This window comes from Mesoplodon bidens (assembly GCF_964165515.1).
Source record: "Mesoplodon bidens genome assembly, chromosome: 15".
Classification (NCBI taxonomy): domain Eukaryota; kingdom Metazoa; phylum Chordata; class Mammalia; order Artiodactyla; family Ziphiidae; genus Mesoplodon; species Mesoplodon bidens.
In genome coordinates, this window is record NC_138171.1 from 85,188,440 (window position 1) to 85,215,599 (window position 27,160).

Here is a 27,160-nt window from a genome sequence, read left to right on the forward strand (position 1 = left end):
GCTCCTCAGGAAGTGTCCTGGAGACGAAATGTCAGATCATGGGCTCTGCAACAGTCAGGAGGACAGACCACGAACAGGAGCTGGTGAGAGGGTAGAGGAGACAGGTGGCCATGGCTGGCGCAGCTGGGGTCCGCGGGACACACGGCAGCCACAGGTGGGGCGGGTAGCTGGCTCGGGACAGGCCTTGCAGAGCGGCCTTCCTGTCCTTGAGGATGGATGGGCTGGACGGGAGGCGGGCGGGAGGGACCGCCTCCTCCTGGGCAGGAAGAGCGTCACCCTGCGGCCCGGAGCAACCAGCGCATCTCTGCACCTCTGCCCACATCTCTGTCCTGGGGCTCCGCGAGATCCAGTGGTCAAATTTCCACAGCCAGGAAAACCCAGGGTCCACCCTCGATTTCAGATCACGCTTCTCGGCCTACCTGAGGGCACACTCACTTAGCAACGGCCGACCCGACAGGTGAGCGGACGGCTCTTTCCTTGGGGCTGGAGAGCGTTGCAGACGGTGGGCTGCTCACTGCTCCACATCTACAGGTGACTCCACAGCAGCCTCCCGTCCAGGCCTGAGCTCAGGAGTCCCTGGAGCCAGCTTAGGCAAGTCCCTCTGTCCAGCCCTCAGAGCCTGATGCTCACCCAGGGTGTGAGTCTGGGAAGAGTGGTTTCTGATGTCCCCCCTCCTAGCACTGAAAAGCCACCAAGGAGAATGCCACAGGGCACGCCAGAAGTAGGCACACTGAACAGCAACAATGGCAGCCCTGAGCTCGGTGTGGAGGGTGAGGAAAGACTGTTAAAAAGATTGCCGAGACTTAGGAACGTAAAAGGCAAAGTGGCCTTGAGACGTTTAGAACAGGAACCGAGATCTAAAGCCCAGTGGTGCCCAAGGACATTGCTGTCCGTGATGCAGCTAGAAATAACGAGCCCTCGTCCACTGCTGCCCCAAAAGAGTCCACGGTCGCCCCTGGAGGATGGCCCACGCAGAGTGTGTTCTTTACAGACATCACAGGACTCAGAGTTGGAAGGAAATTTAGATTTTTTTTCCCCCTAGTTCCAGCCTCTCTCCTCCATGGAAATTCCCTCTAGCGTACCTCGTGTCCAATATTACCTGTTTCACAATGCAAAGAACTTTTTAATATGCATTGGAAACGTACACTATTTCTTTAAATGATGTTTCGGTTATCTGGAAAATTAAGCTTTGTGAGATACTTGACTAACCCATCAATAGCCGATAAATGAGGCTTTAATATATTCTGAATCCATCTCAGAGAAGCTCATCTAATAGCGGGAGACTGTGTCCTGGCACCGTCTCCGCCAAGTCTGAAAGGAGATAAATGATCAGCCAGTGACTCACAGACAGTGATTTTCAGACAGGGCGACAGCTGAAAGGCTCTGAGAACAACAGGGACAAGGGCGACGAGGCCAGTGCTGTCACTTGGTGATTTAAAGAGAAATCACCATCAGGAAAATGACACCACCATAATATCAGAAATTAACAACAACAAAACCTGGGCTGTAGGGGACGGCGATGAAGCGAGGTGTGTTTGAGAGGAACGGCTTGGGGAGAGGCTCGAGAGAAGGCAGTTGGGACAGTGGTGGCCGTGGGGAGCTGCTCTGGTGGGAGAGGATTGGGTAAATATTTCCTACGTAAAAGCGCTGTCCCTCTAACGCACAAATGACACCTTTTCTTCTCTGACTTCACTCTGAGGATGAAGGCGACGGGGCCCTGATAACTCTCAAGAGATGGTATTAAATTGTTTGCTCCTTATTATGGCTTTGTTGGAAGTGGTTTTATTGAAAGAAACCCCTCCCACTGCCTCTGGGTCCAAGTCTTCCAGTCGCTCAGTAAATCAGGGTTTTCTCTGTACTCCAGGCTCAGAAGAATTAGTCTCTGATCTCAGAAGGAAAGATGCAATGCTGATTGAGTCTTTAAATGATTAACAATCAATCCAAAAAGCCTTCGCGCCTGGTCCCTCACAGCAAGAAGCTTTGGGGGTCCGGAGTCACCTCAGAACCAGTTCCTTCCTGTAAGGCCCTAGCAAACTAGCAGGAGAGACACAGCTAACACAACTGGTGACCGGCGTTAATGATGACCGTGTGTTGTTAATTTACCAGACGCATAAGGAGACCCTCTGGAATTGCAGACGCCTCTCCTCTCAGGGAGGGGATGAGGCAGACCCCTCAGAAATTAGTCCTCCTCGGCGGTACCAAATCCCAAACCCATTTCAACCTGGTAAGTGGAGCAGGGCTTCCTCAGACACTGATGGGGCACCTGCTATGCACCTGGCGCCGTTCCATGCACAGAGGGCTGGCTCCGCAGCAGACAGACACACCTAGTGTGTCAGAGGATGAAAGAGAGAAACTTCCTGGCCCTGGGTGATGGGGAGAGGGTGCCGCGGATGAAAAGAGGAACATTTTTTATAAGATGGTGAGGAACGGTAAGAGCTGTGACTGATGGAGTGTCTGCCCTAAGCTAGGCTCCCAGCCAGGATTTACAAACAGCGGTCCACCCAAACCTCACCGCCACCCTTTAAGGTAAATGGCAACGTGCCCAGTTTACAGGTGAGAAAACTGAGACTGAGGTGTGAGGTGACCTGCCCAAAGTCACAGAGTCAGTGAGAACTGGGGAGGGGTCTCCAGGCCAGCATCACTCCGGAGAGCCGGTGACCCTGCGGGGACTGTGGCTTTCGCCCGCATGGTGCCCCCCCCGCCCCTGGCTGGCACAGCACCAACTACCGAGCAAACCAACAGGAGAGCTGCCAGCAAGCGGCCTGTTTCTGAAAAGCCCACCTGCAACGCTCCTAATTTCTACATTTAACAAAGTAGCTTTTAACTCAAGTGGGGAGGCTGGGGAAGCAGGCTTTCAGGCTCTTCGGAAGGACTCTTTTAGCCATAAGTACCTCTCAGTCACTCTTGCAATGGGAGATTTTTTGTTGTTGTCATCTGAGTGAGTCAGGGAAATGTCACTGGGCTGGGTGTGTAAGTTCTCCGAGAAGCGCAGAAGACCCTACAATCCTGAGCTGTGATGGTCGCTATTGCTCTCGTCAACACTGATGTCTCAGAGTTAAGACCTCATCGGATGTAAAGATACACTGTGCTCTAACCTACAACCTTCCCCATTCATTCCAATTCGGAAGAGTGGACTGTTTATTACACCAACAATTCACAAGGAACCGCTGTCTTCCAAATCAGCTCTGTAACCAGTTGTACCTAAAGTGGTTTGAATCACGAATCTGCAAGTATTTCTATATTTAGAGATGAGGTGTTTTACCATGACACAAAGCCTATTACTTTATAGATGCAGCAACATTTGCTGAAAAATGTATTTTACTTAGAGGAAATCAAATAAGCAAATAGTAGGGGAGATGTGCAAATCAGTAGAACATAAACATTGTGCAGAAGAGAAAGGGTTCACTATATTGGAAGCACACAATTTGGCTTTTGCTGACAGAGTCTTTATGAAATGCTAACACTTATTTATGTGGCACCAATGATGGATGATCTAAGAGTTCTCAAAGGTAGTTAGAAATTGTGAATAGCACAGAGCATTATGTGAATTCACTGGTCATGGATGCCAACATCATCAGCAATTTTTAAAAAGATCCCCACGTGAGCTATGGATGGAGGAGAAAAGGCGGCCGATCAGAGCTGAGCAAGGGTTGGCCATCCAGCTCTCAACGGTGGGGGGAGCCCAGGGCACGTGAGCATCTAAGGGAAGGTGAGGGGTGTGAGTGGGATGTCCGGGAGGGTCGCCGGGGGCCTGCAACAAACACACATTCATTCAACCCACCAACGTGTATTTATTGAACGCCTAAGGTATGCCAGACACTGCCAGGCACTCAAAATGCAGAGCTGTGCCACCCTTCTACTTCAAGAGGGAAGAAGTCGCCCGCGTGACCGGTGCTGACGAGGGCGGAGCGGGTGCTGGGAAGCCCGGGAGACACAGCCTGCATCCCGGGGGCAGGAGGGGATCCCGCGCTGATTCCCAGAGGAGGGGCGCACCCTTCAGGGCGAGGTGAGAGAAGAGCCAGGCCAAGCCGTGGAAGCGGCAGAGGCTGAGGTGCCCTGGATGGGGGCCCGGGGGCCCAGGAGGGCAGGAAGAGCCCAGGGTCAGCGGGTCCAGTGGCGAGAGGCAGGCTGGGGAGACCCCCACTGGTCCTCTAGGGCTGAAAGGCAACTGGGTGACCTTAGATCACGACAGGTGACTAACCTCTGCGGAGAACAAGGTCATCCTGGGGAGAGGCCATCCTGGAGGTAGAACGGCGCTCTCCCAGGTTCCGCAGATCCAACTGCCGGCCTTTCTGGACTAGCAGCTGCCCGTCATTAACCCTTCAAATCCCATGCACGGGCTGGCGGAGAGCTGCTTGTTCAGGTATGTGTGCAACAAACATGGGGGCCCTGGGTGCAGCACCGAGCAAGCGTTTTTCTTTTTCCTTTTTAATTCCCTCGGCCAGGGCCTGGGGATTCAAAGGCAAATGAGACACGCCCCTGTACTCAGAATGTCCGCAGCCTATTTCAGGGAATGATTTTTGCCTCTAGAAGCCTTCCTGGATCGCAGTGGGCAGAGCCCAGTGAGAAAGACCTCTCCATCCTCTCAAAGGCCTTTCCTGATGGCCAGCGTGCCCCTGTCGACCAGAGCGGGCTGCTGCCCGGCCAGCCCTGCCCTGCTTCTCTAGTTTCGAGTTTTACTCCTGTGCATATGGGCTGGGGGAACATTTTGGGGGGGGCAACATTTTTAAAAAGCAGATAAATACATGTCGGAAAAACACACTGGGTCAGCAGGCTTTTCAGCTTCCTGCCCGTGAGGAGAGGGAGCTGTGGGAGGATGAGCTCGGAGCACAGATGCAACCAGGGCTCCCATGGCCCCCACCCCAAGGAAGGCCCAGGGAGAGGGAACGGGCGGCTGCTTGCTACTCCCAGGAGTTCAGCGGCTGCTCGCTACTCCCAGGAGTTCAGCGGACATAACAGGAAGTGCGTGTTTGCCCACAGAGAGGCCGCTGGCTTTCCTGGGAACTGGGCCAACCCGACACTGATCGGAAGTTCTGACGGGCATCACTTGGAAAAGTGGACCTGCTGTTACTTACACATGGTGTGGGAAACAGTCTACAACGATATGGGCTCAACGTGGAGAAGGTGATAAAAGGGATCAATGAGGAGGAAACCTAATAATTAAACCATCTAAACCGAGGCTGAACACATTCTCATTTTAAGGTCACCAAACAACCCAACCCTGTAAGTGTACGCGCCTGAGGCCCAAGGCGGTGGCCTCTGACTGCTGGCTCGCGACCCATCATGCGTGTTACGCAACGGTCACGTGGGGGAGGGTTGACCCTGTGAACACGGAGCAGCCTCGATACTCACATCACCTCCAGGCGGGCTGTCCTGGAGTCGTTCCCGCCCTCAGAGATGACGCCACAGGTGTAGTCTCCAATGTCGCCCGACCACGTCTGGCTAATGAGGAGGGACCCGTCCTTCTCCACCACAATCCTGGAGCTGCCAGATGGGGTGATGGTCACGTTGTCCTTCTTCCACACGTAGCTGTGGGTCAAGCAGAGAGTCCTGAGTTAGGACCCCGGTTGCTGATCCTTCCCTGTCTGTTAAAAAGCAAGCAACTGGGGCTTCCCTGGTGGTGCAGTGGTTAAGAATCCGCCTGCCAATGCAGGCAACACGGGTTCGAGCCCTATTCCGGGAAGATCCCACATGCCGCGGAGCAACTACTAAGCCCGTGCGCCATGACTACTGAGCCCGTGTGCCACAACTACTGAAGCCTGTGCACGTAGAGCCCGTGCTCTGCAACAAGAGAAGCCACCGCAATGAGAAGCCCGCGCACCGCAAGGAAGAGTAGCCCCTGCTCGCCACAACTAGAGAAAGCCCACGCACAGCAACGAAGACCCAACACAGCCATAAATAAATAAATTTATTAAAAAAAAAAAAGCAAGCAACCGATGACCTTGTGAGTACAGTAAAAACCGCCGAACTGTGCTCTTAAAAGGGTGATATTTAACACTATGTGAATTATATCTTAAAAAAAAAAAGGAAAGTGACCAGATGTCTTGGTCACAATACAAAGATAGATGCTGAAGTTAAAACAGGACAAAAAGACAAGTGCAGGGGCTTCCCTGGTGGTGCAGAGGTTGAGAGTCTGCCTGCCGATGCAGGGGACACGGGTTCGTGCCCTGGTCCGGGAGGATCCCACATGCCGCGGAGCGGCTGGGCCCGTGAGCCATGTCCACTGAGCCTGCACGTCCAGAGCCTGTGCTCCACAACGTGAGAGGCCACAACAGTGAGAGGCCCACGTACCACAAAAACAAACAAACAAACAAAAGACAAGTGCAGACATTCGTCTGTTTTTGGGTTCAGGACGGGGAGTCTGAGGGCTCCTGACCACCCGTGTCACCACTGCAACTGTACCTCCTGCTCCTGCAGGAAGGTCCCTGGGGTACAAGAGTGTAGCCTGGGCAGGGGGCAAGGTCCCCAGGGTGTCCCCGTACACGTTTTCTTAAAATCCAACCATGCTGGGGACTTCCCTGGTCACAGAGTGGTTAAGAATCCGTCTTCCAATGCAGGGGATGTGAGTTCGATCCCTGATCAGGGAACTAGATCCCACATGCCGCAACTAAGAGTTCGCATGCCACAACTAAGGAGCCTGCCGGCCGCAACTAAGGAGCACACGTGCTGCAACTAAGACCTGGTGCAACCATAAATAAATAATATAATTTAATATAATATAAATAAAAATGTTTTTTAGAAAATCCAACCATTCTGGCAGACTGTCCTTAAAACTACACTTCTTTCTCTTTTAATTCTTTATGACATTTTAGCACATTTTTCTTTTCAAATGTAGACTCCACTAAGAGCCTGTCCAGCCCCTCACTAGTCATGGCTGGATGAGATCAAAGTGCTGGCTTTCCTTTCCAAAGTACTGGATTGGATGTCCAGAACGCACCCAGTTCTTTAAAGGCTCAATGCACACAGAGCACAGACTGCTCCTCTGCCATGACCCCCAGACAGAGCAGGATTGTCTCCACCAGAAGGAAGTGAATCAGCCGCTCACTTGGGGAGCAGCATTCGGCGGCCAGTGTCCCTTAGGGCCAGGTGCTCCTTGGGGTAAAGGAACCCAGGACAAGGGGTGCCCCAGAGTGAGCAGCCTAATTCCTTCTCAGGAAGGAAGCTCCGATTCTGTCTGTCTAATCACACTAAAGAAGCTACAAAAAAACCACAAAGATCTGAGGGGGGTTTCTGGTGTGCCCTTAGGGTAGCAGAAAACTGGCTCATTTGTCCTTTGTTCGGTGACACTCCCAAGTCCTTTAGAAACCAATGAATTCTTTCCTAGAATCCTAGAATTCTCCAGGTAATCTCTAACTTGTTGGCTTTCGTTTCTTTGTTTTGCATTCAACATTCTTGTAACGAAAGCAAACTTGGTTTCTGAGCTCTGGGGAAACTCCAGAGAGACAGGTAGAGATGTGGAAATTCACGATTTGTCAAACACCTGCCCAAGAAGAGTGAGGAAACAGCTTAGTCTCCGAATCCGGCCACCTCCCTCTGCTCAGCGTGAAATGTTCCAGAAAGAAGGAGGGCATCTTGATTCTACATTTGGCTAACTGCATGCCTTTGGGGCTAAGGCCAGAGTGAAAATACTGGGATGACTGCATCTTTCTTTCTAGATTCATTTTCAAGGCTGGTTCTGAAAATTAAAAACTATTCTGAAAGTGGCAGCCCTTTGGGAAGAAGCTCGCCACCGACAGCCAGCTGTGTCTGCTGCCGCCGTGTCTACCTGGGCTGTCACGTTCTTCATCATGACCGTCCCTGTCTGAGTCAAACAAAGACAGGTGTCACCACCCACTTCGTGGACCTTCACGTTCTCTGGGTCGCCTGGTTCCCCGCAGTTTCCTCTAAGTGTGTTAGACAACCACGGATGCCTTTCTTCCATGCGGAATTCCCTCTCCCCATTACACAGTGGAGCCATCCTTGGAGTAGAGAAAACCCCTCGAGGCCAGCACAGCCCCAGCACAAACACTGCTGAAATCCCATTCGATCCCTCTGGATTTTTCTCTCATTAAGTATCAGCCTCTGACAAGTACGTTTTACAGATAGTGTATTAACCTTGGCAGAAAAATCATGAAAAGCTGTATTGAAGTCATGAAGTGGAACATAGCTCACTGTAAATAATACATAAGGCTGGAGTGGAAAATGGGATTTGTGTGATTAATGATGGAGCCCAGAACTGTAAGATGCTATAATCAGGGATCTGTGGCTGGAATCAAAGTTCCTGAAATTCTCCCTTTTCATCTCTACTTCAGTTCCCCAGCTCCCAGAATACTAATGAGCCCCAAACGTTGTAATTGACCGAGCTGACCGGAGAGAAGTGCGGGGGTCGTGGGTGGTCCCACAGTGCAGTGTGGCCGTGGTCCCCTTAATCACCACGCGGTCCTCCGGAGGGTTCACGATGGACGTTCGATCTGGAAAGACACAAGTTGCGACTCAGACAAGATTACGTGCCTGAGCGTTTCCTCCCTCGGGGGTGACGGATTGGTCATCTGACATCAAAACCTCCTAGTTTTCTCTTAGCCCGGCAAAACCAGTGCACATGGAAGCACCCAGAAACATTCAGGGAATTGAAAGCAAGCCTGTCTGCCTCCAAGCTAAGGGAGACAGGCCTCCCCCAGCCCGTCTCAGGTCACCCCCGGACCTCAGACACTCCGGAAGGAAACAAGAAGGAAGATCGTATGCAGACGGTTACCAGGTTCTACACCCTGGATTCTTTCCCAAGATTATCAACATTCTGGTAATTTCTACTGTCTACACAGCACGTCATGACTTTGCAAAGTGCTTTCATTTATGCTGTTTTACTTGATCCTCACAACAGTCTTGTGAGAGTTGTGATAATGCTCTTCCCAGTGATCAGGAAGTAGAGAGTCTTGCCTGATGCCACGGGGCCAGTAAGCAGCGGGGCCTGGTGCCACGTGCAGGCCTGCAAGGTCGTCCAGCCCTGCGGCCGCCCGACACTCCACAGCTACCAGAGCCAAGGCCCTGGAGACGGCCCTGTGGTGTGTGTCCCCATGCTGCACACCTCTCGGGAGGGCGCTGCTCTGGCAGCAGGAAAGGAGACGGAACTTGGAGCCATGAGACTGGGTTCAGGGCCCAGCCTGACGGCTTACCAGGGGGGCATCCAGAGAAACGCCTCTGAGCTTATTAGTTTTCTTGTCTATGAAAGGGGGTGCTGCTACCACTCACGCTGGGACAGAACAGAGTAGCTGATGCCTGGGAAGACCCCTGCAGGCCACACAGCACTGCACCAACCAGCCTAGTGCTATTATAATTTTGAATCTCAGCAGATCCACAAAATTTTCCGGTGAATGACCTACAGAGATGCAGACATCAGTTTTCCACAAGCTTTTAAATTTATGGTTAATTTTTGGGGACACTGGATGAATCAGATGTGGTTGATAGAATAGACCACCAAATGGAACAAAACCTCTTTTTCAGTGCTAACAATATTGGGAGGATTTGGATTCATTCCTTTAAAACTTGTGATATTTTTAGAACACCTAATAAACGAGAAAGGGTCATGTATCAAAGCGGACACCAACTATATCATAGGAAACGCTAAGCAGATGTGAAATAAAGCACAACAATTTAGTTTTTCCTCAAGGATGGTATTTTAACAAAATATTCACTCAGGCAAGTTAAAAATTTCTCTCCTCATATAGATGGCTTTACAAAAATGTGTTAGTGAGCACTGACTGTCTCTTGCTTTTTTGAACAATAATTTTTTAGTAATATAGATATGGATGAAGCAGAGAGAGAAAAGTTTATCAGCCAGTGAAGCTAAATACTTGGTAACCCAATCCTTATGTTCTGGAAGACAATTTACTCTGCATTTCAGAAACCCGTGTTATAGATAAAATAAAGAGAAACAAAAGCTGGAGGAACCACAAAGATCCTTCAGTTCACTCCTAACATACAGGAAACATCCATATTTAATATATGAGGAATGTTTTAGTTGGCTATAATGATAGTACAGAAAAAATGCTTTCTCTGGGATTTTCATTCTTGGTCCACTTTTCTTATGTGATGCTTATAAGATTAGCCAACCCATCAGTTTTTTTTTTATTTGAGCTAGTTTTGGGGGGTAATATCCCTACTGTACTGAGGTTAAAAAGTTAATCTCTTATCTCTCCTGAAACGTCCCCATTAAATCTTTGAATACATTTTCTAATTATTCTTTTAGAAGCTGAAAAATTAATTACTCAACAGAGTTCTCCAAATTAGTTGTAAAAATAATGATTCTCCTTTGACTGGATTAGCGAGTCCAAGGGCATATATTGACATCCCCGGGCGCAGATGACTCACTGATTAAACCATTGTTAACAGAAAGCTCCACAGGGGCTGTGGTCCTTACTCCACACGGTGAGCGTGGCAGACGCGTTCAGGGAGCCCTCGGAGTTGGCGGCACAGCAGGTGTAGTTGCCAGCATCCTGGATTAAGACAGGGGTGATCTGCAGACCCCCAGACTCAAGGAGCATGAACCTGGGAGTCCGCACAGAGCCGCTGGCCAGAATGTGGTTTCCTGAGGACGACAGACGAAATAGCAACGTGAGAACTGCCACGTTCGACAGAAGGTAATGCTCTGGCCGCACCCAGGAAAATAATGTGAGGAAATAATCAGAAGAAAGTGGAAACTTTATGCACAAAAGTAACCAAAGCAGTTTGCTTTAGCGTTAATTAGAATAACAGAAACCAAGAACATCTAATCGTCCAATATTGAGAGATGTGGTTAGACAAATTATGATCCATGTATGTGATTGTTTCCTTTGGGTGACTGATTCTGAGTTTCCTTTATATGTGTATGCATTTGAAAAATTTCTCTCTAAAGCCATTATTACATTCTAAATCAGGAAAGACAAAAAGAAAATATAGAAAATGAAAGAACCCTTTTTTCTGATTAATCTGTAGCTTCCCGGATCTTCCTAAGCCATGGCCCCCGTGCACGAGTCATACCTTTGAGAGTTGGGAAGCCACCGAGTGGTTTTCTGGGAGTGAACAAAGATGTAAGTTTTGAAGTTTTGCCCAGATACAGTCCACTAAGCATGACCCGTTAACCTGTGAGGATGAACCCAACTCAGCCGCGGTTTCTTAAGGACAGACTATGTGTGCTGTTTGTTTAGTGGCAGGTGTGCTGAATGTGTAGACAGGGCTGCAGGGCAGCTGCAGAGGGCCCAAGATGTGACACCACTCTCCACAGGAACTGAAACTGCGGATTAAGAGCCACACGTCAAACTGCGGAGGATGCGAGCGACCCTGTGCTGGAGCAGTTTCTCAGAAATGAAGGCGGATGTAGTCTTAACTGTGAATATTACCAAGGAAGCGCTCCTTCAGTCACAAAGGGGAAGCTGCAGCTGAAATCCAGAGCCCGTCAGGCCCGGGGCACCCGGTGAAGGGCTTGACGGAGGAAAGCGGCCTTCGCACGGTGTACAGAAACGTGCTTCCCCTTCTAGGCTGTGAGCTGCACAGAGCTTACGGGGTCTTGCTCGTCTGACCCTCCCCGTGCCCCTAGCATCGGCCCCTGGTGGGTGCTCAGTCAATGGTTTTTTACTCTTTACCGAACGAATGAGCGAGAATGGCCAACACGACGCGGGGCCGCCGGGCTCAGTTCCTGCGTCGGCCACGCCCTGCAGCATGTGCGAGCGCCTACCTCTCCTCCACGCGATGGCCGGCCTGGGAGCCCCGGACACCTCGCAGCTCAGGACGGCTGTCGTCCCGTCAGTAACCGTGGTGTCTGCCGGAAGCTGGGTGAAGGCTGGGGCGACATCTAGGAAGAGGAGGTGAACAGTGAAATACTCAGCGCGTCGTCCCTCGGAAACGCTCAAGCCAGCCGGGTGGAGTCATCCACCTGGGCTTTTACAGAACTAATCACAGAGATAACTGAGCGCTAAAAAATGAAGACCTTTCAGGAAGACTACTACCCTCCACTACCCGTCTCCCAGGAATCACCTATCTTTGTTTACAGCCTAAAGAGAAATACGGTCTCCTGACGTGATGGACACACAAGTGGGGAAAAGCAGGAAGAACTGTTTTCGACCAACGTTAAAGAGAAGAGAGATGTTTATTTAGATAAATCAAACAAGCTGCTTTCATTATGTAAAGAAAAAGGAAAAAGCTAGTGTCTGAATATCCTACATCGTCCTGAAGATGACACTTCGACACTTCCTAGGATCCGTTCTGAAAGTTAAAATAACCAGATTCCAAGGGCTTCAGAGAAGAATTCCTGGGGGGAGCATTGGGTCTTCCTGTTCACGGGGGACCGCCCGGGCCTCCGGCTTCCAGCGGCCCTGAGTCAGACCCAGGAAGACAGCGGCAGCTCGGGCCGGCTTCAGGCAGGACTCTGCTGACTCCGAACTACTTTGCGAAAGGTTAAGCCAGAACCCCCGAGTCCCAGCCGTGACCTGCATCGCCCAAATCCTGTGTAGGGGTCCCTGGGGTGCCTGGGCCAATGCCCCCGGGGCAGAAGCGGGCAGGCCCAGTGGACCCCAGGGCAGCCGCCCGCCTCTGCCCTGCCTCCCCGCTGGGCGTCCACCTCTGCTGCGAACCCCTGGACGATGTGGGGGCCCCCCGACTGGTCTCTTCTGCTCGTCCCCTCATTGCCCCCCCCCACCAGGTGCAGAGGCCCTCTGAAAGCTTCAGACGACGCCCGGCCAGTGCCCACCTCAGAGCCGTGAAGGCCCCGCTCGACCCCTGTGTGCCCGCACACACCTGGGCCGGCCTGTCCCTCCACGCATCTTTCGGGCACCTCCACCGTGGCACGCAGCTCTCCAAGGCTCTGCAGGGCAGCCTCCTCCCCACCCGCAGGCCTCAGCTGCAGTAAGAGCCCTCTCATCGCAGAGAAGCCGCCCCGCTGCGCCCGCCCTTGCGCGGAGCCTCTCTGGCCGCTGTGGGCCTCACCTGGTCGTCCCCTGTGGGCCCCCACCGCCCTCTGCCACCTCTCCCCTCCCCCAGGACCCTCCGTCCTGGAAGCACGAGAGCCTCTTCTTCACAGCATCCTCCTAGCTCTGTCCCCGAGCCTCACGGGCCCGAGTAACTGACACAGAGGCTCAAGAAACGTCTGTTAAGTGAACGAATAAATATTGATTGTTTTACACACTATTTTTCTTTCATTAAAAGTACTTTAATTAAAAAAAAATCCATTTTGCCAAACCCTGTACTTACAGAACAGATAGGCAGCATTATCATTACACGCATTTATTTGTTCACTCTCCAGTTGTCATGGTAACCAGGTTAAGTAGCACTTTCATTTAAATTTCCAAACCGATCCTCCTAAGAACCCTGTGAACTGGGCTGGGTTGGTTCCATTTTGAAAAGAAAACTGAGGCTGAGAGAAATCAGGTGATCTGCCCTGGGTCTCCCCCGAGAGCAGGGTCTGCAAACCACCAGCCTGGGCCAAATCCAGCCTGTCCCTGCTTTCGTAAATGGAGTTCTGTGGAATAGCCACGTTTGCTCAGGATCGTCTGTGCTGCCTGCAGGCTACGACAGCAAGGTGAGGGGTAGCAACAGAAACCAAGTCCTTCAAAGGCGAAAACAGGCACCATCTGGTTTTTTACAGAAAAAGCTTGCCCATCTGTGCCCTACAACATCCTGGCCCACTATTCCTAACAGACTTAAATAATTCTAATTGATCAAAACTCAGTTTCTGGCTTAAGTCCCCTGTATTATTTCTGCTGCTTGAAGTGATACTGGTTTCCTATGCTCCACAACGGAGGGGAAATTTGACCCCCGGCCAAGACTGGAGGAAATGACCCCTAGTTTACCAAAACATACGCGTGAATATTTCAGGATTGCGTCGGTCCCTTCCTACTTCTGGCTGACGAGAGCCACGGGCCATGCCCACGCTGACCAGTTTGCTTTCTCCAATGGCTCTCAGCATTTTGCTTCCAAAAGGGCAGACGTGAAAGGTAGAGTTCCCTAGTCACTAAATTCTACTTCGTTTTAGAAGAACAACATTACGACTATGGGCAATTCAAGAGAAAACCCACAAATATAATAAAAACCTTTACCTTTACTTTGTTTTTCAGAGTGCCAAAGTATTTCTGTTACTGGGACAATAAAAAAAAGTCACACAAGAACTACAATTGTTCAATAAAACTAAAATAGAGAATGAATATAAAAAATGGAAAAAAGATCCAAAGAAAAAGACTAGGGATGAGCTGTTCACTTAACAGTCTTTCCAGTTTTGTCCAGAAAAATGGGGAGTTTGTTCCTATGTCTCAACAAAGCAGTGTGTTAAAGTGCTGGGAAGATCAAGGCTCCAGAGGGCCAGGGAGAGCGCCCGGGACAGGGGTGCTCGGGCTGAACAGACACTAGCGTTTCCTGACATGTCCATGGGGCAAGGACTGGGAAGGCCGGCTCTGCGGGGGGTAGTACTCACTGGTGACGTCCAGGTAGGTGTAGGTCTGGACCTCCCCGCCCTCGTTACTGGCGAAGCACTGGAAGATTCCTGAGTCCTCCGGACGCAGCTTCTGGACACGCAGGCCTCCACCTGACAGCACTTGGTATCGAGGGTTCTGGAGCTCGTTGATGGAGACCGCGTCCTTGAACCACCGGAGGGTGGGGAGAGGGGCCCCTGCGCAGAAGTGCAACAAAAATCATTAAGCTTCGAGAATTCCTTACGTGAGGACTAAACGGCAGTATTTCAACGGGCGTTTTCTCATCTAGTCGTCGCTCCAAGCACCCTGTGAGGCGTCATTTTTCTCATCGTAGGTGAAGACGGGGAGGGAGAGGCCCGACGGGAGCGGTGTGGGGCAGCTGCAGACCCTTCCGGCTCTTCCCACGGCCTGTGCTCTTGTCCAGACGGTTCTGGCTGTGACTGACCTCAGGCAGGGTTGGGAGGAAGGTCTCTGCCTCTGCCGCTCGGGCTCAGGGAAGGGTCACCAGGGCGGAGACTGTGCCATTCAGCAGGGCACTGAACCCCACCTTGTCCCTGCAGGGAACAAGGGTCACAGCGACCTCAAAGGCGGCTCCTGGGGCCCGGCCCATGGTGCGCGCTCAGCGGATAGCGCCGCTCATCATCACAACTAAGGGCAGTGCTAATGCGCACCGCCTTGGCAACAGCTCCGTCTAAGGAGTGGGATATCGCTGACCACCCGCTAGCGCGCGGTGCTGGGGCAGCGACTGGTTAGGTAAAGGAATAAGCACAGGAGATGCAGCTGGTTCAGGCTGGGGAGACACGAGAGGTCCAAGCTGTGGCTGCAGGAAAAGTCACCTTGGCCCCCGAGACCAGCGCGGGTGCAGCAGATGGGGAGGAGGGTGCAGGGTGCCCCCGACCCCGTACCCAAGAGCGGAGTGAGCCGAGATCACGGCCAAGGCTTCGACCAAGAGGGCTAGGGTCACGCTGAGGCTCAGTGCCCAGCTGCCCCTCCTGGGTGCCCCTCCTCATCCTGATGATGTTACAGGGCAGACCTAGGCCTCCAGGCCGTGAGACTGGAGTTGCTCACGGTCTCGCCACCTGGAAGGAGGCTGAGGCTGGGGTCGGATGGGGCGTATGCGGCGGACAAGGTCACTGGGGCCGAACCCAGGTTGCCAATGAAGGGACTGTCCTCAGCCCAGGAGCACGAGGACCTCTGTTGCTCGTCCCCCAAATGGGTGTGGTCAGTGCAGGTAACCAGGCGATGATGCACTATGTCCTGGTGGCCTCGCTGCATGGGACACACTGGGCTCCTCCTCTTGGTGGCTTTTCTGGGAGCCTTGGGGAGCCAGCTGAGGGAAGACTGCTTCCGTTCTCCTTCCTCCTAAACCTGAGCAGGGTCAGGTTACCCAGGGAGGGTAGACAAGAGGGCCCATCCAGGGAACAAGACCATGGCACTCAAGACAAGAGCTCTGGGCTCTGGGCTCTGGGGGGCACAGTGTGTTTGCTGTGGCCCTGTGGGAAGTGCAGAACGCCTGGGCTTATTTCTAGATCTCAGATGGCGCTGTGCCTCAGTTTCCCTAAATAGAAAATGAATTTAAATAAAATATCTTGATGTGATTCATGCTGAAAGGCACACCCAAATCCCTTGACTTAAGATGCTATGTAGGTATGTCTTCTTTAATAAGTAAAGTTAATGTCGTGGAATATTTCAAGAGAATGTATTCTCAGATTCTGTTCTTTGCCTAAATTATGTTGCCTGTCACTTTTCATTAAATCAGGAAATTAAAAAAAAACCATAACAAGGTAAAAGCATAGCAATCTATGTAAAATCTCATAATAGCAATTACATGATGTAGCTTTCATAAAGAATAACCACTTCGCATGCTGCTACAGTTGCATTATCAAAAGAAAGAAGTCAATTATATGATGGCAATGCAAGGCTGAAAGACCCGTTCAGTGTATATTTATAAGCGTGTACTTAACAAGCAGTTTACTCTGTAGATATCATGCCAGAAAAGCAACCTCTTGTCAAGAGGAGAGCCTAACGCTGTCATTTATTGAAAAATAATTGTTAGTATATAGGGGAACTAGGAGTATTTCTATTTTGGGGCAATTTAATGTCATAAACAGAAATCTTATCCCCACAGTATTGTAGATTCTCGTTTCTAAAATATAAGCACTCTAAATATTTTGTAGCTTCACGTTCACAGAGTTGTTGGCCTTAAAAAGCTGGTGTTCACAGAGACGAGAGAACAATGCAGCCACAATAGGGCAAAGATTTTCACTTGGAATTCACAGGACTCTTCTCATTCCCGTCTCCTCCCGCCCTGAGCCCCAGCAGCGAAGAGAAGCAGGGCAGGGATGGAGGCTGCACCCTGGGGGCTGGCGGGACTGGGAACCAGAACCACTGAGGAAATGACTCTTCTGGGTGGGGGCAGCTGTGGCAGAGGCTCAGTGGATGGGGGGAGGGGACAGGCCTCTTGGCCGGGCGCCCCTCTCTACGCTGACCCTCTGCACTGTCCTGAGCGGCACTCCCACTCCTTCCCAGAAATGGAAAGTGACCTGCAGATCGGTGGTATCTGTTCCGAGTCCCAGGGCCTTGGCTCTCAGGGTCCAGGCCTAAGCACTGGCTTTGGAGCTGGTGCCTGTGGGTTTGGATCCCGTCTCCATCAACACGTGGCCCGAGGCAGGCTGCCTGTCCAGGGCTCAGTGAGAAAGGCCCCGGCGCCGGACCGCGGGCGGAGCTGAAGATGTCTCCTTCATTGTCCTGACTGCACCTTGAGTGCGTTACTTAGCTTTGCTTCTTAAGGGGTGTTTTCCCATGTATAGAGGGACGTAAGGATCTCCCTCTTACGCAGCTGTCCTGAAGATTCACAGAATTGTTAGGAATCCTCACCCGCCAAGCTCTTAGAAGAAAAACCCCACCCTTAAGATGAACAGGTGTTAACATTAAGGGGCCTTTTCCTTACTGGACGATCTCCAGAGGACTCGTGAAGTTTTGTTTATGAAATTGTCGCAGAGAGCCTGTCTCTGTCGGTGCGTTTAGTGTGACTACTTGCATGTTGGACACGACATGGGAACAGGGGACAACGAGGGGGGTCAAGGCTCGGGACGACAGGTAGAATTCCCTGAGTAACAAAGGAAAAGTCGACTCAAAGCTGAAAGGGTGGAAAAATAGAAGATTTCCTATCCAAGAAGTTGAAACAATCTCTCTTCTCTCGAGTGTGCGTGGTCACCAGTCCCGCTCACCCCACGGATGAGAATGAACTTCCTGCCCCAAGTCTTAGTGGTCACGTTCTTGCAGAATCAGAGCCTCTGAAGGGAGTCAAGGGGACAGGACTTCATCTCTCTCTGTTGGGACGGACAGGGTTAAGGCTTCCTTGCTGTTCCCTTGGGTAAATATTATTGTCCCTGCTTTGCAGGTTACATGCCCAGCAACTGAGTTCTACTCTACGCCAACGGCCCCGTTTCTAATCATCACAGTCCACCTGTCGCTGTCCAGAGGACGGCTCTGCCCTGGAGACGCCGTTTCTGTTCCTCCACCACGTCGCTGCTTGCCCTGTGGCTCCCGCACTCACCCATGGCTCCCGCACTCACCCATGGCTCCACACACGATGTCCACGGTTTCTTCTACTTCCACTAAAATCCGACTCTCAGGTTCCGCAGTAAAATACGGTGGCTCTTTAAACAAGAAAAAACCAAAACAGCCCGTAAGCCAAACAGGTATATTTCAGAAGACCCTTACAGCCTACAAGAGTTTGAGCTCCTTTTAAAAACTATTTTTGAAAACTTCATTAGTTACCATCGTGCACACAGACTCAGAATTCGGTGTGCAGAGGCCAAAGGCAATTTATAGTCTAAGGTTCTGGAAAGCAAATTACTACTCAGGACAATGGCTACTTTTCAGTTTATGGGCTTGAATAATGGAATATCTTAATTCACATTTTAGAAGGGCTATCCCGTGAGGTTCATAAAGGTGTATATTCACAGCCCAGTATTTTATAGTCTAGTTTGCTTCAGTATCTAAACTAAACAACAACTCATGAAGCACGTCAAATAAAGCACCACAGACAGGCACCCGGCCTGTTTCAGGGAACAGGGCAGCCTATTAACATATTTTTTAAAGTCTTAGCAGTTCTTCTTCTCCAAAATATAGATTTAATACTTCAGTGGAATGCAAAATAATAGCTGAGAGAAGAAAGAAAATGGGCCTCTCATTCATCTTCAGTAGCAAAGGAAACCCAGCCACCTGCATATCTCCAGACTCCCTGCTCACCCGCCTGTTCAACAGCAAAAAAAGCAGTGGTTGTATTAAACAATGAATTTCCTTGGAGACTAAACTGCAATATTTTTCTCAGTTTATTCATCAGGAATTCAACGGTGGCACGGCCAAGTTCGAGGACTATTAAGGTAGTAGTGATTTCATTATCATGATAACAAAGGGCCATTGGATTCACTTTCTGTGTGATAATTTCTGGGCGCTGTCTTCCAGAGTGGCTTATTTCCACTGTAATTGTGTTGAATGTGGATACTATAGCTTGGCCTGCCTCTTGTATTGACTATATCTTTAAAACAGGGTGGGACCTAAAAGACGAAAAAGAGAAATGAAAACTTAGCATTTCAAGGAGATGATTAAGGAGACGAGGCTGAAGGTTCCTCCCTGGAAGCAGTCAGGTATCAATCCTGCAATTACCTGCGTCGCTCAAGCAGAAACAATCTGCTGAAGGAACCAATCTGGCTGAGGCCATGGCTGCAAATTCATTAGACGGAGGCAGATTCTCCACTTGGTTGTGTGTGTGTAGAGCCCAGGCCTCAAGAAATACTGCAGAGACCCCATGTCTCTTTTTCAAGCTGGTCTTCACGGCACACTCCTGCGTGCACACTCACGCGTGCACACTCCTGCATGCACATTCAGCCGTGTCTCCTTCATCCATAGCAACGACAACAGCGCTGCTTATGCTCTAACTGCACAGCAGCTGCACCCTGCCAAGGCCCTGGTGTGCAGGTCACGCCCCATTTTCATCAGCAAATGCTGAAGTTGATATCTACCCCTGTGGTCTGGTTAAAGGGGTGTGAGGGGAAAGGAAAAGAACTAAGTTAAAACAGCAACATCTGCTATGACGGATTACAGTTTTCCTTTCTTAAACATTTTATTTTGAGATCATTGGAGAGTCCCACGTATTTGTAATAAATAATAAAGATCCCTCGTGTCCCCTCAGCGGGGACATCTTGCAGAAACTATAGTCCAACCAAGATACTGACAGTGAAACACGTAGCCTATTGTATTCAACGTTCCCCGCCCCCCAGTCTTGGTTGTACTCGTGTGTAGGACTCAGTGCAGGTCTGTGCATCCACACCACGGTCAAGATGCAGAGCGGGCCCACCACCACCAGGGTCCTCCACGCTGCCCTCTGTAACCATGCCCACCCCAAGGTCCCATCCTGAACCTCTGGCAACCACGCATCTGCTCTCCATCTCTGTAATTCTGTCCTTTCAAGAACGTTATATAAATGGAATGATGCCGTATGCAACCTTTGCAACTGGCTTTTTCCACTCAGCATACTTCCCTCGAGATTCTTCCAAGAGGAGTCACACTTTGGCGGGAAGAATCCATACCTATAGATGCTCAACGTCTACAGGACCAGACAATTCCCGAGGCACTGATTACGGATGCTGTCTGGAACCCTGGCCGACGTCCCGGTGCTGCTGTCCCTCGCCCTGCAGCGCCCAGGTCTTCCCCAAGTGTTGGGGGGGAAGCTCCCAGGGTCAGAGACAATGGGCCCTCCTCACATGGTGACCTGAGGCTGGACCGAGCTGACTGAAGGCCTGGCTCTGGGGCTGCAGGTGCCTTAGGGACCCCCGGGCCTGCTCGGGACGACTCCTCTGCTAGCGCTGTCGTCCCCGCCCGGCCAGTTCCCCGGGGCGCCCGGCACAGGCTCACGGCTCCGTAGCCTCTGTGGCCCTGAGCTCAGAGCCGCCGGGCTCCCTGGGCGCGTCCCGCCGGGCGGCCTGCCAGAGCTGGACGAGCGCTGGCCGTCTCCTCCGCAGCCGACACCCAGGCAAGTTTCAGCGGCCAGGGAGGCCAGGTCTGCTCACTCATTTACTGATTCTCCTGCCTTTTCCGGAAAGTTTTCCAGGTGCTGAGCGCTCAGCACAGCCGTGGGGCTGCCGAAGCCCTCACAGACCCACGCGGCTTCCGACGGTAACGTCATCTCTCCCACGTCCGCACGTTACCACCTCTCTCCCTGCTGACCCCGCATCCCAGCCCAGCTCAGCTGCGCCCTCAGCTACCTCCGCGTATACTTGTCTATAAGGAGAACAGTGCGGGAAAGGACCGGGCGGATCAGCCAAGGAAGACTGAGGTGACTGGTGGGGAAAACCTGCTCTGAACGAGTCAGCCCCGCCGCGGACTTTTCAACCACTTAATCTTCAAAGGGCAAGTGTACATCTTAGCTAATCAGCAACACCTCTGTCTGGAAAGGGTACCCTGCCAATGCAGGCGCACACTAGACTTTTAAAGATTCATCGCAACTGCAGCCAATAAAACCGGGGACTGAAACGAACACTTTCACCTCTTTTGAAACAATATGAAGCCGTCAGGAAAACGTTCTCATCCCGTGTGACACTGGCATGTTAAGAACAGGCCAGCCATGCAGGCTGTCCTCCACATCCCCCGGGGGCCACGGGCAGCTCCTCCAGTCAGCACAGCAAGCCTCCAGTCCCCCGACCTCAGAGCTTGAGGCAGGGGTACCTCCCAGGCAGCCCCCAAATTAGGATCCCTCAGGCTCTCCTGCCCTTGATGCTGGGCTCTGGCTCCTGCACCATCCACCCCCGACCCCGGCTCACGGCACAGCCCGGAGATGCCCTCTCTGCCGTCTGCCCTTCTCCCAGAGCGACCGTCTCGGGAAGCGGCAGAGCCCGTGGTGTGCCCTTGACTCGCCACCGTCGGCCACGCTTGCGTGCCTTTGTCCACTGGGGTGGGCAGAATGCCCCCAGGACATGTCCACCCCCAATCGCCGGTACCTGTGAACATGCTACGCTACGCGGCAGGGGGGACTCTGCTGACGTGACTGAGGCCATCGATCTAAAAACAGGGAGATGATTTCAGAGCAGCTGGGCGGGCCCAGTCTCATCACAGGGACCCCTAAAAGCAGAGAATCTTCTCCAGCTGGCAGCGGTAGCGACGGCAGGAGGGGAGGTCAGAGATCCGTGGTGTGAGGACCCGGCCTGCTGCTGGCTCTGGAGACGAAGGTGGCCATAGCCAGGGACGCCGGTTGCCTCCAGAACCTGAGAAAGACCCACCAACAGCCAGAAAGGAGACAGGCCCAGCCCCACAACCGCATGAACTGAGTTCTGCAGCCCCTGGGTGAGCCGGGAAGTGGATCCTCCCAGGGCCTCGGGAGAAGAACCCAGCCTAGCCACAGCCTTGGTTGCAGCCTTGGGAGGCCGGGAAGCGTGAGGTGACACATCTGTATTATCTTAAGCTGTCGAGCTTGTGGTCCTTTCTCACAAGAGCAACACAAAGGCCGTCACTGGTCCTGGCTCCTCCCCGTGGACTAGCCTTTCTCAAGTTGCCTCGTTGGCAAATTCAGACCGATCTTCAAGGCCAGTCCTCGTGTTCCTTCTCCTGCAGAGGCTCCCTGCCCTCCTTGGGCTGGGTCTGCCCCACCCACGTACCCCTTGGGACCGATGACTCACATCTGTGTGATGGGCCCACCACGCTGGAGGCTGCTTCAGGGAAGAGCGTGTCTTAGTCATCTCTGTGTTTTAACACCTACCATCATTTCTGAGAAGACACTTAGAAACCGCCCACTGGAGAAGAGAGAGAGGAGACGCCCACAGACTTTAGGACCCTGAGACTCCTTCAGGGGCGGAGATGCATCCAACTCGTCTTCATGCCGCCCAGGCTGGTGCTCCCGCTGGGTGCCTGGCACACACTCTGCACTGGTGAATGACAGGTGGGTGAGTGGAGAAGCAGAGGACGGCGGGGGAGCCTGGAGTTGGACGGCGCATGGAAGAGCTCACACCCTGCTCCCCAGACAGAATTCCTGCTCATCTCGGGGCACCAGGAGCTGCCGATGCTGCATCCAGGAGCACATCACCCCAGCATCGTTTGAGGTTTGTCTCACACGACTTTTCCTTTTCTTTAAGGAACAGTTCTGTAATAGCTCTTTTCTGAGCTTTAATCAGTGATAAGATGCCATACGGATAAGTCCTACAGTTGGTGATCGGATGCCGATAATGAACTTGGGTGCTTCTACTATGGGTCGTCTGTGACAACTATAAAAACAGACGTCTTAGGCTTTTCTTAAACCGATGTGAGCGAGTTACCAGGCAGGTGCCCTGTAAATCTCCATGAGGAGAGGACTGTGCTCCCTGCAACATTCTCTTCTGGCCCGAACTGCTGTGAAAGCCCCTCTCCTGCCAATCCCAGGGGAGCCCCCTGACGCCCCCCCGCCTTGCTGCGGGTCTAAGCACTCACTGTGGGGAACCTTAACTGCCGCGTGAAGGGACTGCCTTCCGCATAAGACCCTGGACGCCGGGACCAGCACAGCATCGGGGGGGCTGACTCGGTAAAGACCTCTGCGTCGAGTGGAGGGAAGGAAGGAAGAGAACAAGGAAGGAAGGAAGGATGCTCAGTCTCAGCTCTAGGAGAACAACTTCTCAGTTGCGGCGCTGCTGTCAGCAGAGAGGTGTTATAGGTAACTTGTTATTTTAATAGTAGTTCAGATATTGGAGTTTCTGCATGATATATGTATAAAAAATCAGAATAGACTTGAGGTATACAGAGAAAGCTCTGCACAACTGTCATACCCACCCACCCGAGTTTCTGAGCGGGGGGCGAAGGAGGCATCGCGCCTCGGGCAGGACACGCGTATGCATGGCCGTGCTGTGTGTGGGACCAGATCCGTCAGTCTGGACGGGAGATGGACCCGTCGTGTTTCACTGAGGTTGAGACGTTGCAGCGTTGGTAAGAGGCATCATCGTTTTTGTTTACACCAAGAAAGAAGAAATGCTTCCGTGGGTTGTGAGACACATGCTGACTTCAGAGGCTGCAAGCGTGGAAGATGTGTCATGTCACCGCTGTAGGTAAAGCACTAAGGGTGACGTGTGTCACTGCGGAGTCCTACCAACAGCTCCCAAAGCGGCCATTTCAGTCCTTCCGTGCCCGTTACTTCATATGATCCTCACAATACGAGCCGGAATCATCTTCTGCAGTGTCCACATTTCACAGACGTGGACGCTGAGGCCCACAGAGGCCAGCCAGTGGTGCAGTGAGAACCTGGGCCCAGTCCCGTCTCCAGAGCCTGTTCCATCACGCATGGAGCATCAGTGACCCTCTAGAGTGTCCACTCTCTGTAGGACAACAGCTGGGACAGCGTCACTCTCTGCCTGGTGAAGAGTCTGAGAGGTCACAGAGGCAAGTGGTGACGACTGAGGGAGTCCTGAGGGACACGCAGATCCACAAGGCAGGTAAGGTGGGACCCGGGCGGGAAAGGCCATTCATCCTAAGCACAGGTGCTCAGGGGTCTGAAGGGCGCCGGTCCAAGTCTTGGGTGGGCCTCCCTAAGAAGCAGACCTGAGACAGGGTTCCCTGCCAGTGGTTTATTTGGGAGGTCATGGGAACACCAGCAGGCGGGCGGGAGGCCAGCTGAAAACGAGCCCGTTACCAAGGCAGCGCCCCCTGTAGGTGACTGAGCTTACCCCGCTGGGAAACTCTGGAGGCCAGTGAAGACCACAGCCTCCAAATTACACCCCCACCTCAGGGGTGAGGAAGCTTGGCTGATGATCCTCCGGTCCCTGTGGTGCTGGACTAACGCACGCCGGGGGGTGTGGGTGCCAGCACTTCCAACCTGCCCCATGGCGGGTGCCCTGGCCTCACCCAGGGGCAGCCCTGGCTCCAGTGGCCAGAGAACGCAGTCAGGAGATGGGCCCTGAGGCGTCTGTCTCATCACGTGGGGTGTGCAGTGTGTGGGCAGGTAAGGAAACGAGCGGTGAAGCAACAGCCACAGACTCCCCGCAGGGCAGGTGGAGGGGACCGTGGACCGCCAAGCCCAGGAGGCCGCTTGCCCCACTGGGTGGAGAGTCGCGTGTGCAACGCCGTCTGCAGTCAGACCCGAGTTCCCGTTTAAACCTCAGAAATTAAGCAACGCAGCAGAGGAGTTAACAGGTGGGCTGAACAGCCTGTCTTGTCTCATCAGTAAGAAACAGGAGTAAGTGGAACCCAGTCTGGGTCTGCTTTCTTTCATCTGCACGTTCATCTCGATAGTTCGCCGTTGCAGCAGTGACAGGGCCATGGAACCGGGACCAGGGTTTCCTGGGGATCCCTCCCTCCGCGATCGCTGGGCGCGGGGCTATAATCTCCCAAATCACTCTGAACTGACAGAGGCTCTTGAGGGCTTTCCCAGGATGATTCAACCACAAAATCCTACCTGTCACAGCAAATCCTTATGAATAAAGCGGATTTAAATGAACGTCTTAAAGGTACACGAGTGTGTCCGTATACTTGTAAAAGCCAGAACACGGAGAGATGGCAACTCAGGAGAATACAGCAACAATCTGCTCTGGAATCCAGATGGAAGTGCAAAACCCAAGTTCACGTGACAGATTTAAAAATTATTTTTTTCAATAAATTTATTTATTTATTTTTGGCTGCGTCGGGTCTTCGTTGCTGCACGTGGGCTTTTCTCTAGTTGAGGCGAGCAGCGTCTACTCTTCGTTGTGGTGCACAGGCCTTCTCATTGTGGTGCCTTGCAGAGCATGGGCTCTAGGCGTGCAGGCTTCAGTAGTTGTGGCACGCGGGCTCAGTAGTTGTGGCTCACGGGCTCTAGAGCACAGGCTCAGTAGCTGTGGCACACGGGCTTAGTTGCTCCGCGGCACGTGGGATCTTCCCAGCCCAGGGCTTGAACCCGTGTCCCCTGCATTGGCAGCTGTATTCTTAACCACTGTGCTACCAGGGAAGCCCTTAAATATTTTAAAAAGGGAATTATAATGGAAACAAACATTCTGGTTTACAGGGAGATAAATTTCTTCTCTTGCTTAAATTACCTTGAAATGTTTTAACACGATATAGTCCTGTCTGCTGGAGATTTACACGTTTACAATTTTAATTTGGGTTCAATCTATAATGCACTGTGCTCATGTAGCTGTAGATCACCCCCGACAGAAAGGTCCTCGCTGGGAGTGGGGATGGGGTGTTGACATCTTTAAAGCGTGGATGAGGAAGGGAGCAGAGAACCAGCTCAGATCCCTACTGGAGAATCAGCAATGATTTGTGACTCAAAACCTGCCTTCTCTGACGCTTTTAAAATTCGTGCAAATCTTTCAGAGGGGCTGACAGGTTTGCATCACGTGAGTTTGGCAGTCATTTTCAGGCCACAGAGCCATTTCCTAATGATTTAAAGGAATGTGACACACTCAAGGCAAACTGCCTTTTATGCAGCATTTCTTCACACTCTTGCTAATTTTTTATGAAAACACAAGCTTTTATTTTCCCTTAGTTTGCAAAGTGGCAAACTGCAAAATACGTTACGTGAGGGGCGATTGCCCTCAAAGGGCTTTCTGCTTACGTGATCCTTCCTGTTCTCCATCTGCCTTGTTTAGATTGAGAGGAGAGACGCAGAGATTCTCCCACCTGGAGTGGACCCCGAAGGCACCTCTTATCAGCAGTGGCCACTAGACGGGTCACTGCGACAGTGACCACAGCCGCTGCAGAGGCCTAAACATATTATAGGAGCTGAAGAGATGAGAGAAATAAAGGGCTTTGCCTCACAATTTAATGTAATCTTATCATAATCTGAAAATAGACTGAGGATTCCCTTAGTCTGTGTACAATGCACCTTCCTAAACATCGGGGTTTCCCAGCATTTAGAGCAGCTCAAATGTGCCTAATTTTGTCTCCCTTCTCCCTGGTTTACGAATAACACATGATTCTAGGAAGCCTCTCTGTTCTCACTTTCTAATTTAACAAAAGGTAACACCCAAGACTTTCTGACTTTCTTCTGGGTCAAAAAATAAAAAATAATGGTCATAGATTAATCTCTGAACATTGATCATAATGGCCAAATAAGAGTTATAGAAAAGCCTCATGGCAGCAAGGCCAGCACAGGGAGGTGATAAACATGCCAAGGATTTCGACACTCCATTTCCCAAGCTTTACGATTGGAAGTTTTCAGAAGGACGTTTCTTGGGAGTATTCAGAACATGAGCTCTTTGGACTTAACGCATTGATATTCTTGGGAAAGAAGAATAGGCTGAATCTGGGAGATAAACTCAACTTCACTTCCATGTGCTGAGTTAAAAACAGTCGGTGGAACACAGGTGTTAGCTACGTTGTTCCCGTGGCCTGGGGTGTGCCACCACTCTGCGAGGATACCGATGCCACCGCTTCCCAGTCTGAGTCTTACCTATGATAGAAAGGAAGGCTTTGGCTCTGGCGGGCTCGAAAGCGCTCCCTGGCAGCGCTGCCTCGCAGGCGTACTCCCCGATGTCCGAGGAGGTCGGCGTGCTGATGGTGAGGCGTCTCCCGAAGCTGTGGAGCCCACGGGTGACCCTCACCCCGTTTCTCTTCCAGGTCACACTCAGCTCCTCGACGGGCCTGGGAGAATGAAGGGCTTTAGTGACAATAAGTGTGGATCATGTAGATGGCAATAATAATCATTCTACCAGGAGGTATGGTGGGTTGAACAGTGGACATTTAAAACTCAATCCAGATATTACCCTACTCCCTTAAGGCACACGTCAGCGACACAGTCTGCTCAAGGGCTA

The 27,160-nt window shown here is 51.8% G+C and overlaps 1 protein-coding gene across 1 annotated transcript in view; it reads right to left on the bottom strand.

Moving 5' to 3' along the window:
- Nucleotides 1–27,160, bottom strand: part of SDK1 (sidekick cell adhesion molecule 1) — a gene marked incomplete at its 5' end in the record, with an annotated part of 840,176 nt that overhangs the window by 212,670 nt on the left and 600,346 nt on the right. Inside the window, 7 exons of the mRNA XM_081255449.1 lie at nt 5,353–5,529; nt 8,348–8,450; nt 10,394–10,561; nt 11,687–11,803; nt 14,414–14,608; nt 17,990–18,073; nt 26,800–26,990. Of these exons, the coding sequence (XP_081111575.1) occupies nt 5,353–5,529; nt 8,348–8,450; nt 10,394–10,561; nt 11,687–11,803; nt 14,414–14,608; nt 17,990–18,073; nt 26,800–26,990 (1,035 nt within the window). The remainder of the gene's footprint in view (nt 1–5,352; nt 5,530–8,347; nt 8,451–10,393; nt 10,562–11,686; nt 11,804–14,413; nt 14,609–17,989; nt 18,074–26,799; nt 26,991–27,160) is intronic.